This window comes from Bolinopsis microptera, chromosome 8, assembly GCF_026151205.1.
Source record: "Bolinopsis microptera isolate Bmic1 chromosome 8, MBARI_Bmic_1.0, whole genome shotgun sequence".
Classification (NCBI taxonomy): domain Eukaryota; kingdom Metazoa; phylum Ctenophora; class Tentaculata; order Lobata; family Bolinopsidae; genus Bolinopsis; species Bolinopsis microptera.
In genome coordinates, this window is record NC_087079.1 from 15,264,938 (window position 1) to 15,277,460 (window position 12,523).

The following is a 12,523-nucleotide window of genomic DNA, read 5'->3' on the forward strand; positions in this document are numbered from 1 at the left end:
TGGTTTGGGACAGGTAGAACCCATTTTAAAACTAAAACATATCCCACCTACCCCGGGAACATAAAAGCACTACAGGGGTAAAGATTTTAAAGTCTGGAGTTTAGCTGGATTTCGGTAATTTTGGGATGGGCGTTGGCCCCTTGGGGAGTGGCCTGAGTGGGTTGAGAGGTCGAAACTTGATTTTTATGATGTTGTTGGGACAGGTAGAACCCATTTAAAACTAAAACATGTCCCACCTACCCCGGAACTAAAAGCCTACAGGGGTAAAGATTCTCGATTTGAATTTTACTAGATTTCAGTAATTTTGGGATGGGCGTGGCCCCTGGGAGTGGGCCTGAGTGGTTGAGAGGTCGAAACTTGATTTTTATGATGGTTTTGGGACAGTTAGAACCCATTTTAAAACTAAAACATGTCCCACCTACCCCGGAACATAAAAGCACTACAGGGTAAAGATTTTAAAGTCTGAATTTTAGCTGGATTTTCGGTAATTTTGGGATGGGCGTGGCCCCTGGGAGTGGCCCCTGGGAGTGGCCTGAGTGGGTAGAGAGGTCGAAACTTGATTTTTATGATGGTTTGGGACAGTAGAACCCATTTTTAAACTAAAAACATATCCCACCTACCCCGGAACATAAAAGCACTACAGGGGTAAAGATTTTAAAGTCTGGATTTTAGCTGGATTTCGGTAATTTTGGATGGGCGTGCCCCTGGAGTGGCCTGAGTGGGTTGAGAGGTCGAAACTTGATTTTTATGATGGGTTTGGGACAGGTAGAACCCATTTTAAAACTAAAACATGTCCCACCTACCCCGGAACATAAAAGCACTACAGGGGTAAAGATTCTCGATTTGAATTTTACCTAGATTTCAGTAATTTTGGGATGGGCGTGGCCCCTGGGAGTGGCCTGAGTGGGTTGAGAGGTCGAAACTTGATTTTTATGATGGTTTGGGACAGTTAGAACCCATTTTAAAACTAAAACATGTCCCACCTACCCCGGAACATAAAAGCACTACAGGGGTAAAGATTTTAAAGTCTGAATTTTAGCTGGATTTCGGTAATTTTGGGATGAGCGTGGCCCCTGGGAGTGGCCTGAGTGGGTAGAGAGGTCGAAACTTGATTTTTATGATGGTTTGGGACAGGTAGAACCCATTTTTAAACTAAAACATGTCCCACCTACCCCGGAACATAAAAGCACTACAGGGGTAAAGATTTTAAAGTCTGGATTTTAGCTGGATTTCGGTAATTTTGGGATGGGCGTGGCCCCTGGGAGTGGCCTGAGTGGGTTGAGAGGTCGAAACTTGATTTTTATGATGGTTTGGGACAGGTAGAACCCATTTTAAAACTAAAACATGTCCCACCTACCCTGGAACATAAAAGCACTACAGGGGTAAAGATTTTAAAGTCTGGATTTTAGCTGGATTGCGGTAATTTTGGGATGGGCGTGGCCCCTGGGAGTGGCCTGAGTGGGTAGAGAGGTCGAAACTTGATTTTTATGATGGTTTGGGACAGGTAGAACCCATTTTAAAACTAAAACATGTCCCACCTACCCCGGAACATAAAAGCACTACAGGGGTAAAGATTCTCGATTTGAATTTTACCAAGATTTCAGTAATTTTGGGATTGGCATGGCCTCTGGGAGTGGCTTGAGTGGTTCAAGAGCTTGGTCTTTGTGATGGTTAGGGATATCTACTACCTATTTAACCACCAAACATTTTTCAAATACTCAGCAACACAAATCCCCTCAGGGCCCAGGGGTAAAGATTCTCATTCTGAATTTTTAGGGATTTGTCACAGATTTCAAGCTATTTGGGATGGGCGGCCTGAGTGGGGTGGATGTGTTACTTAGATTTTCATATCTTATAAGTTTTATAAAAGTATAAGTACGAGCAGTTTATTGAGACTTCTGACTTCTACTGTCGTAGATTCTACAATGATAAATATTGTAACGTACGTGCGGCGCGCAAAATCCACTACAAAATCCACTACAAAATTCAGGGAAACGTCTTCTGTGATGCGTAAACAGGAACGCGCACAAGCGTTACACTACATGTTCTCGCGCTCTGGGCATAATTAGATAGCGGCGCGCGGCTTGCTTGTACGTTTTGCGCGCGCTCGTATTCGATCAGACGATCAGGTCATGCAGTCACGTCCGCGAAAGTCCCGTCAATCATCGCTGGTCGCTGTAATAGTGATATACTGCACGTTACTCACGTATCCATGCAACTGATCAGTTTAGGAGGCCGTTATTTAACAGCTTTGTTCTCGGACCCGTCGAAATGTGGTATAAACTGAGTTATTTTTTCTCGACTGTACTTTTAAGTTGTATGTGACAAACACGAAGTCGGAAATACATTTCGGAAAATGAAACCGGGTTATGTTACAAAGTGACATGAACTGTATTAGTGGTTATCTGTGTAATTCTTCATTGAAAATGATAACTCCTTTAAACCACACTTCTACGTCACTTCGATGAGACCGTTAAAATAACCGAAATAAACGGACCGTATATCCTGAATAGAATAATCAGGCATTGTTTTGGCAAGCTGACATTTTCTAACTCTTCAGTTCCGGAAGTTTCTGTTCTCGCCGCTGAAAGGACATGGAAAGTTGGAGGTGGTCGTCGTAATGCTCATTGTCCCGCTCTTTGTCAACGCTTTCATGTTCTGGGTTCAGGTCAGTTAACAGATTGATATTCTTATGTTTTAAGGACGTTTCTGTGCAGATTTTATCTAGCTTGTTTTTATTTGTAACCGGCAGATTGTGAGTATGTAACCGCTAATGCAGATTGTGAGCCACTAACCGCTGCGCATATTAAACTATTCTAATCCAAAATATTTGACAGGACAACATCCTGATGAGACGCCGAACCAGGACCCCCAGCACCCACATTGAAGCTAGGGTTAACTTGCTGGAGGCGGAACAAGTCGAACTTAGAGAGGTCCTTACTCCGACCTGATGAAATATAAAATAGGCTGAAATTGGAGTCGATATCATGATGGGCTCACATTTGGGACTTGTCTGTCTCATGAAATGATGATAAAGTTCAATGTTGTATTCAAGACTTTCTTTGTTGAGATCTTGATATATTTTTGATAAAAAGTTCTTATTTTCTACGCTTTTGTCGGTTAATCGTTTGCATGGATGTTGGTTATTTCGTGATGTTTGAAGGAACGGTCTATTTTTTGTATCTCAACATTTTTAGCTTGGTTTGATAAGAGAATATTTGTTGAGTGATTGTTATTTGAATATTCAAATTCCTTTAATTGTGCATGTTAATCATTTCCTACTTGCCAGGATTCAGTGCATTTGTTTTTGATTTTTTGGTGATACAGTGACTGGGTTACCGTGTTATTGATAAACCGTAGCTAATATGTAAGTTGTGGCTAAATCTTAGGGTGTTTTGATTTAAGTATTTCTGTCTTTCGATCCCAATCCTGTATAAATATTTATTTGATAGTTTAAATTTTATAACAAAGTCTTCTTGATTATCAATATTATATTTAATTTGATACGCTCCGCTTTAAACATGGCCAGATTTTGTAAATCTGAAGATTTGTATGCTTAACGCACATGTGCAGAATTTAATTGAAACTAATTTGGTTGGGAGGACCGTTCTAACCTAAAAATTGCACGAAGATATTCGATTTAGCTAGGTTTCAGAACCTATCAACACTATCTTATCCCACAAATCGCTCTTTTATAGTTTTTTAGAATGCGAGCAACAAAATATTGCTTACCTCTCATGTGTTTTGTCGTACTCTCTCTCGCTCAAGTTCGATCAGGTTAAGGTTAGGATTGCCTCGATCTTTCGGTTTAAGCCCTATCAAGAGCTGTAGAACCGAAGAGTCAAAATATATATTGCTTGTTTGCTCGCATTCTAAACTATAAAAGATCGATTTGAGGGATAAGAAGGTGTTGATAGGTTCGAAACCTAGCTAAAAAATCGATTTTTCGTGCAATTTTAGGTTAGAAACGGTCCTCAAAATAAGTTAATAAGAAGGTCGATTTCATATTCTCGGTTAATTTTTGAGCTTTCGTTCAGAAAATAATACGGGCCCTCAAAGGGGGTAACGTGAAAGTGTCATACAGCCTTCTATAATACAAAATATGTATCACCTCCTCAGCCAGCTTAACATGTGCTCACTATTAAATGTAAAACAAACAATGATCACCTCCCCCGCCCAGTATCCACATCTATTGTTTTCTTTTAACAAAGATGAACCTCTTTGGATCAACGTAGGCGAACACTGGGGTTGATCTCACCTACATTTCACTATTTTCTTTTTTCACCGTTCCCACGTAATGACGTTTTAAATACCTCGTTAACCGCATTTGAAATTTACGTGCCATTCTTTTGTTTTCCCAGAACCTTGGAATTGAAAAATGATTTGTATTTTTTCATGATATTAGGATCCCCAGACTAAAATGTAATTGCTGTAAAATCAAACTTCTTTTCACAATTTAAACTTAAAGTTTACCCTCTATGTTTCTGATTTTCCATTAATTGACGTGGCATCTCGTTCCTGTATGGTTATCAGGTCTGCTTTACTTACGGACAAATACAGGCTTCAGAGCCTGAAGAGAGATTTATACTAAATTAGACTGCTTTCAAATGCAGTTAGCTGATTCACAGTCTAACTAAAATACAACTTATTCAGACTAAATCGTCGAAATGTTGAGATAATAAAACTAGAATACTTAAAAAATTAACCGATAAAAAGAAGAATCGTATAACATACGAATATCGGTCCACGCTGGATAATCCGCTTTAAATAGCGGTTCCGGTCCAATCCGTAATATCAACTAAAAAAATTTCAAAACTATTTGAAAAAAAAATTGTATTTTTTGATAATTAATCTGGAGTACGCTCACAGTCTGAAATTGGGACTAAATGCATGTTCTCGAATCTGATGCCGGGCAAAAAGGCTACATGCCGGGTCCTTAGCATAAGAATCACACAGAAATTTCAAACGTTAACGTTAATTTTTTAAAAATAATTTCTGACATCTATCAACCACGTGAAGCGAAAAATTCAACTATTCAGTTAAATTATAAATTTTCCTGTTTTGCCACTCGGTTCTTGTCCTAGCGAACAGGGAAACAGATTGATAATCGCAACCGTTTCCATCCAGCAGCCCAATTCCATAGACCGATAAGTTCGGTTCCTTAGCCGTATGTGAAATATCAAATGTGTTATTGGTTCACTATTTATACAGGTTTCCTTAGTCTACAAGCAAGATCTATAACACAGAGACAGTTACCGGAGGAAAATCGCTCCTATCTCTCCGCTCGGTGCTTAGTCTCCAACTGTACCACCTAACAATTCGCTAGACAACCAACTTGTAGTGATCATTGGTCTATAATACAGCACTCAGTAAGATTAGGTAATAATGAGGAGAGACGCGCGAAGCTCCGGCTCCGTGCACTGGCAGCGGGCTCGGGGCGCACCCTGGAAAATTTAACTGGATTATATCTAAAAACATAGTGTGGATACTGGCGGGAGGTGAGATTTGTTTTGTTTACGATTTAGTAGCGCCTCTATTCAGCAGGTGAAGAGGTTGATGCCAAAAGTTTGTATTATAGAACGCTTGTATAGACACTTTTGTAACTCCTAACTTCCTTCTAGTTACCACCTCCGTAGAAGGTCCCGAATTATTTTCTGAACGAAAACTTAATAAAATACCGAGATAATCGACCTTCTTATTCCACTCATTTTGATGACTGTTACTGACCATAAATTTGGGGGGGGGGCCAAACATATTAAGTATATTAAAATGTGGAATTATTCCCGATTTTGACCCGGGGATATACTTTAATATACTTTAATTAATACTTAAAATATACTTTAATATATCCCTACCCTTGGAGGCCTACATCAAAAATTGTTGCCCAAAATAAGCTTGAAATGCAACCTAATCGATGCCAAAAAGTTCTTGAATAATATGAAAAACGGATGGAGTTATTATCATTTTTAATGAGTTATTTTGGCTAAGTATTCTGAACCGAGATATTATATCCGCAATTTTCCCAATTTGTTTCATGGAGGTTCTTTTTACTTAGTATCCACTATAATCCAACAAACACTGAGTTATATCTTTCACATAGAGTTAGTCCTTTAAATAAAATTGAAATTTTAATCGATAGGGCAAAGCGAATTTGGGACAAAAGCGTATGCCAAATAATGGCATATTTTTTAAAGCCATAGCTCAAGCCAAATTTTTTGACCAATTCTGGATGAAATTCATGTACTAGTCCTAAAACAGGCTTATCATGCGAATCTGATGAAAATATAGTTCATCAGTAAATCTTAACGAAGAATATAAATCTTCTAATTGTAGTAAATTAAAGTATAAATTCAAATGTAGGAGTTTTTTCCGATTTTGACACCGGGATATACTTTACGATATACTTTATATGGTTGGCCCCCCCCCCCCAAAATTGCACGAAAAAACGATTTAACTAGGTTTCATCATAACCTATAAATACTTCCTCAACCCTCAAAAATGATGTTTTAAATAGTTTAATACGAGCACCAAGCACATATATTTTGATCCTTCAGTTCTAAACTCATGACCTAGGGCCTAGGAGTTAAGCTGCAACCGAAAGATCGAGCAATCCTCACCTTAACTGATCGAACAGTACTAACACAATTTCAGGATAGATATGTTCGTTGCACTAAGTTTTTATTGCAGCCTTGCAATCTTCAGTGAAGAGCAGTGTACGAAAACACATTAGCAGGTTAGCCAACTCATGTTGGTGACCTGTTCTCACCTACCACATCCATTGTGCGAGAACCATCGATTTAGGTTGGTTTCACAGCCCAAACAACACCAAAATTCATGTTTTACTCAAGCAAAGACATTTTGATTCTGCAACAAAGACATGGATATAGTCTCGTTAACAACTAGAACAGGTTACAATCACAATGTTCCAGTCAAAAGAAACACAATGAAGGTATGTAACCAACACATGATATAACCTCATACTAATTAACTGAATAAATTTATTTTCTGAACGACGGGCAGCCAGCACTCCGTGATCCTGACCGAGCAACAATTGGTAATAGAGGGTTGTTTATGTCACGTGACGCCGATTCCGTCCACCCCTCACAAATAGGAAGATGAGCAGACTGATAATATATAATATCGTTAGTTTACTTTTATTAACTGTATTTGACCCTACTTTCAATTTGTTATCTCTACCTCAGCTTTGCTCGGCAATTTCAAAGGATGCTTATATCTGTACCGCGGTACACACGCCATGATACGTCATGAACTAAAATAGTTGTACGAATACAAGTCACATTCACATTTTTACATACATGATAACAATTTAACCCTAATTTTGATAGCTTTAGAGCAACAAAGCTCGTGGCTATTCAAGTGTAACCATACTCTAACCACTATGCCAATTTTATAAATTCATTAAGGTAAAGCCAACAGGAGGAACTATGAAAATTTAGAGGGTTAAGTTTGACCCAATTTACCGAGCATATACCAGTTCTACCATGTGTCAGGAGCAGAGTTTGGACGCTCAATTAAATAGGGATTTGATTTCTTTCCTGTTGTTAATCATCATCGTTCATGTTAGCTCAATTTTAAATTATTTCAAATTGTTCTAAATTTTAACGTCAAACCTGTTAGCTTAAATTTCAAATACGTTTTTAAAATTTTTATTTTTTCCCCTCATTTATGATTCGTCTGTATTGTGTATAATGATTTATAATACCTAATATGTGTGCTATAAGTATAAAGTTCCCGTCGAAGTTTCCCAACCCAAAATCTTACCGTCCGCGTCTTCCCTTCACTGAAATCTATCACACAATTGAATCATTTGTTAATATGTTCATATCAATCAGTTTGCTGACTCCTGAATAATAAACATCAATAGTGAAAACATTATTTAAACAGCCTTTTCATCAACATTAAAACTGACTGTCGTGGTTTAAATCCGTAAAAAGCACACTCCCAAATTTGTCAATAACTTCTTACGTGTTTCTCCGTCTCGTCACACGTTACCTGAGGACCCCAGGCTGTTATGTTCATTAACATATAATAAAGATTTGGCGGAATGACAGGCTGAGCGCGGCCCAGTAAGTCACACGTTGTAGACCTGCCGCGCACGAGTGTGCGGCTGTATCGTGGCTTTCGCCACGATACTAGTGACTAGTGTTACTGGGCGCGGCGCTCAGCCTGTCATTTGGCCAAATCTCTATTCTATGACTATGAACATAAATATAATAGCCTGGGGTCCCCAGGTAATACTAGTGAAACTTAGTGAAACGACAAATACAATAGGGGTCACTACGTGATACAACGCTTGACATACTTGTAACGGCCTAGCTGATCTGGTATACGCTGTCTCAGTCTGGCAAACGTCCGTTAAAGGGTGATACTCGTAAAATAAATTTTTCAAAGACCGTCGACGAGTCCAACTCGGCGCGCGTCTTCAGTCTTGGTAGGTTATAAACCTATAAGTCGTCCGCCACCCTTACCTATCTCCAATCTCCTGCTGAAATGATCATCATGTGTCAGATTTAATTGGGGCTTGTGAGTTGGCACAGAAAATTTTGTGATCTTATTTTGATAAATTTTGTACCAAAAGTTCTTAACGGGTGATACTCGTAAAATATCTGTTCCATATATTGTCAGGACCGTCGACGAGTCCAACTCGGTGCGCGTCCTGGTAGGTTGTAAACCTACAACAACAACAAGCGACGATGACATTCATGATTCAACAATAAATATACTTATATATTTTTTATTCGAAATGTATTTAACCCTACTATACTGCCGTTTTCTCAGAAAAGGCAGTAAGTCCAATTTTTGAAATATGACAATATTGGTAACAAAATTTTCAGTAGAAAATTCTCTACAACTTGAGCTACATATTAATGTATAGAAACATTGTTGCATGCAATTCCTAAGGAAGTAAGTCCCAGTTGAGAAACATTATGTTCGGTTTTGGCCAATTATTTTCTGAGAGAAGGACGTAAGTCTGAAGTCCGGACTTACTGCCTTTTCTGAGAAAATCTTGAAAATTTTCTGAGATAAGGAAGTAATTCCGTGGACTTACTGCCTTTTCTGAGATAAATTATTTGTGATAGGAAGAAGTAGCTGGACTTACTTCCTATAAAAGCATGCTAAAAACGGAATTTTAGAAAGCGATTTCCCAAAAAGAACCTAACTTTACTGCCGATCGATATTTTCGCTTGAAATTTTCAGAATCGATGTATAATTACATTTCAACCTTAGTCTTACGTAAGTGATCAAAATTTTCATTTAGGCCTCAAAAAAAATTTGGTGGCCGATTTTCAAAAACGCCGGATGTATTTTATGTTTTAGTCGATAAACATAAACATTGGAGCAGTTATTGAGCAGTTATAATCGCAGAGAATGTTTTACCGGGCCGCGCTCAGCCTGTCATTCCGCCAAATCTTTATTCGGCGGCATATTTATGTTAATGAACATAATAGCCTGGGGTCCTCAGGTAAAGAATGTTTATAATATCTTTTAGATCTATCAATGATCAAGTTCATTTTCATCAAAATATCGATAAGATATCATTTAATGCACTGAAATCTTTCAAAATTGGCGAGTTTTCCTAATATATATATACATATAAATAAGGGCATACTATTATTCAAAAACATTTATTATATGATATGGAGCAATTTATATTTACCTAATTGTTTATATTTTACAATATAATCCAAAATACATAGATCCCAACTTCATAAATTTAGTAAAAAGCTTGGACTTACTTCCTTCTCAGAAAAATATTGAACAGAGATTTTTCTCAGAAAAGGAAGTAAGTCCAAGTTTGTAGCGCGATGCGTTACTGTGCCGCGCCGCGCACTCAATGAGGCGAGATGCGCTACCAGCTACTGTGCCGCGCCGAGCTGAGATGAATTGACATCGTCAATTAAGTCCAAGTTTTCTCAGAAAAGGCAGCAAGTCCATCCATTATGAAAAATAAGCTCGATTATTTGGCACAAAAATGGTTATTATTGATTATATCTAATGTCTAAGCTTATGGACGGCTCAAAGCTTTAATTTTTTTGACAAATTAAAATTTGGCTAATAACTGATAACTCAACGTGTTTGATACATGTTTCGTATCCCTTCGTATCCCTTCGTATCCCTTCGGCGGCGCGCGCTTCGCGCGCGAAAAGTGGCATGCAACGTATGTCAACAACGTGTTTACTTTCGATCTTACGCAAAAAGTAAGCGGAGAAAAAACCATAAACTCAAAAGTCGCAATATCTCGAAATAGCAAATATGGACTTACTGCCTTTTCTGAGAAAACGGCAGTATACATTGTAGGTTTATAACTTACCAGGACGTACGCGTACGCCGAGTTGGACTCGTCGGATCGACGGTCCTAATATTTGGAAAAAATATTTTACGAGTATCACTTGTAGCGCGATGCGTTACTGTGCCGCGCCGCGCACTTAATAAGGCTTCTCACAGCGACATCTGTGGCATCTGGCTAGATCGGCGAGATGCGCTACTGTGCCGCGCCGAGCTGCCATGAATTGACATCGTCAATTAAGAGTATCACCCGTTAAACCCTAAAATATAGTGCGAGTGGCTTGACCGTATATTGTCATACGTTGTACATTGTATGACCCGCCGCGCACGAAGTGCGCGGCTCCCCCTGTATCGTCAGGACGATAAAGTGAAACGACCGTGGGGGTCGCAACGTGATACAAGCCTTACCTGAGGACCCCAGGCTGTTATGTTCATTAACATAAAGATTTGGCGGAATGACAGGCTGAGCGCGGCCCAGTAATACAAGCCGTATACTTATGAAAACTAAATTTATTTATGTTTTACATTCTATCAGGGAACAAATAAGTTAGGAAAATATCACTGTGTACTGGACCGCGCTCAGCCTGTCATTCCGCCGAATCTCTATATGTTTATGAACATGATAGCCTGAGGTCCCTTGACCATTGTTAATGATCTGACCCGGCGCGCGCTACTTCGAAGAAATTTAGACGAGTAACATCCGTCAAGAGGTCCCCAGTTGATTCACGATGTCAATCCTTCGCAGCTCGGTGAGGCACAGTGGTGCATCTCGCCGATCTACCGAAGGTAATGTCATCTCTGAGTTCATTTTAATGAATGATAATCGTAAAATATTTGTTTGACCGTCGACGAGTCCAACTCGGCGCGCGTTTTAGTAGGTTATAAAGCTAAAAAATTTATTCAGAAAAGGTAAGTACATTTTTCGAAAGAATAAGCAAATTTAGTTAACTGGACTGTTATACGTCTGTACTATAATTTTACCATTTAGTACGTCATCCCGTTACATTACTTCGACACCACTAACATATTTTCTTAACAAGGGCCAGTCTTCTTGCTTCTTTTTGAAACCCTTTTTTGAACCCTTTTTGGAACCGTTGTTATATGAAATGGTAGTAAAAGGATCGTATTGCGACATATAGGTAACACAAATATGCTTATTCAGATCAGAAATTTGTGGTTTATTGCATCAAAACTGTCTTTTAACCTTAAGATTCAGCTTGTTCATGCTCTAGTACTCTCTAGAATTGATTATTGCAATAGCGTATATTTTGGACTGAGCTCTTATGATTTAAGTCGTTTACAGAAGGTGCAAAATTCTGCTGTAAGATTTATTTTCGGGAGAGGAAGAAAGGCACACACTACTCCACTACTTAAGAAAGTTCATTTTCTGTTCTAACCAATCTTTCCCCTTTAGCAAGATCACCCTGAACTCTACTGTGGTGAGTAGAGTGTTACACTTTGTAACTGTGCTTAGCTTTTCCTAGTATAGTTTTCAGTTAATCTTTCTAGTAAGATAGGAACTGTTATTGATATTTCTAATTGCATTTATTCTATAATGTATTGCATTACAAATTATATACGTTTTCAGATAGATTGATAACAACCATCGTGATTTCATTGCATACATCACAGCAATAAACAGTGGTAGCAGCAAGCGCAAGCTCAAACTACAACGACGTCAACTAAAACTCAAACTACATCAACTACAACTACGTCAACTACTGTGAGGATGTCAAAGGACACACCATCATTTGATGGGACTGGTTATAAACGGTACCGCCAGCTTGCTAAGATATGGGCAACTGTATCAACGGTGTCAGAGGAACACAAAGCAATGATACTGATCATGTTTCTCAAAGACAAAGCATTAGACATCGCTCTAACCATAGATGAAGTACTTCTTAAGACCAAGAAGGCTGATGCTGAGCCACCTGAGACTAAAGTCGGTGTTGAGCTACTTATAGCCCAGTTAGATGAGATTTACCTAGAGAGTGATGATACTCTTGGAAAATATGAAAGATTTGAAAATTTAAAAAGAAACTCAGAACAGAGAATGACTGAGTTTATCCTGATTTTCGAGAGTCTAGAACGAGAACTGAAGACAGAAGGAGTGACACTTCCTGAACTAGTGCTGGCCTATAAATTACTAAAAGCTGCCAATCTGTCCAATGCAGATGAGAAGTTAGCTAGAGCCACCTGCACAGCTATGACAATG

At 38.7% G+C, this 12,523-nt stretch overlaps 1 protein-coding gene across 2 annotated transcripts in view; it reads left to right on the forward strand.

Moving 5' to 3' along the window:
• Nucleotides 1-3,464, forward strand: part of LOC134819353 (store-operated calcium entry regulator STIMATE-like) — a 71,074-nt gene extending 67,610 nt beyond the window's left edge. For both annotated transcript variants that reach the window (XM_063829280.1, XM_063829279.1), the window contains 2 exons: nucleotides 2,561-2,668; nucleotides 2,838-3,464. In XM_063829280.1, coding sequence (XP_063685350.1) covers nucleotides 2,561-2,668; nucleotides 2,838-2,951 — 222 coding nt within the window. In that variant the 3' untranslated portion in view covers nucleotides 2,952-3,464. The remainder of the gene's footprint in view (nucleotides 1-2,560; nucleotides 2,669-2,837) is intronic.
• The last annotated feature ends 9,059 nt before the right edge of the window (nucleotides 3,465-12,523 follow it).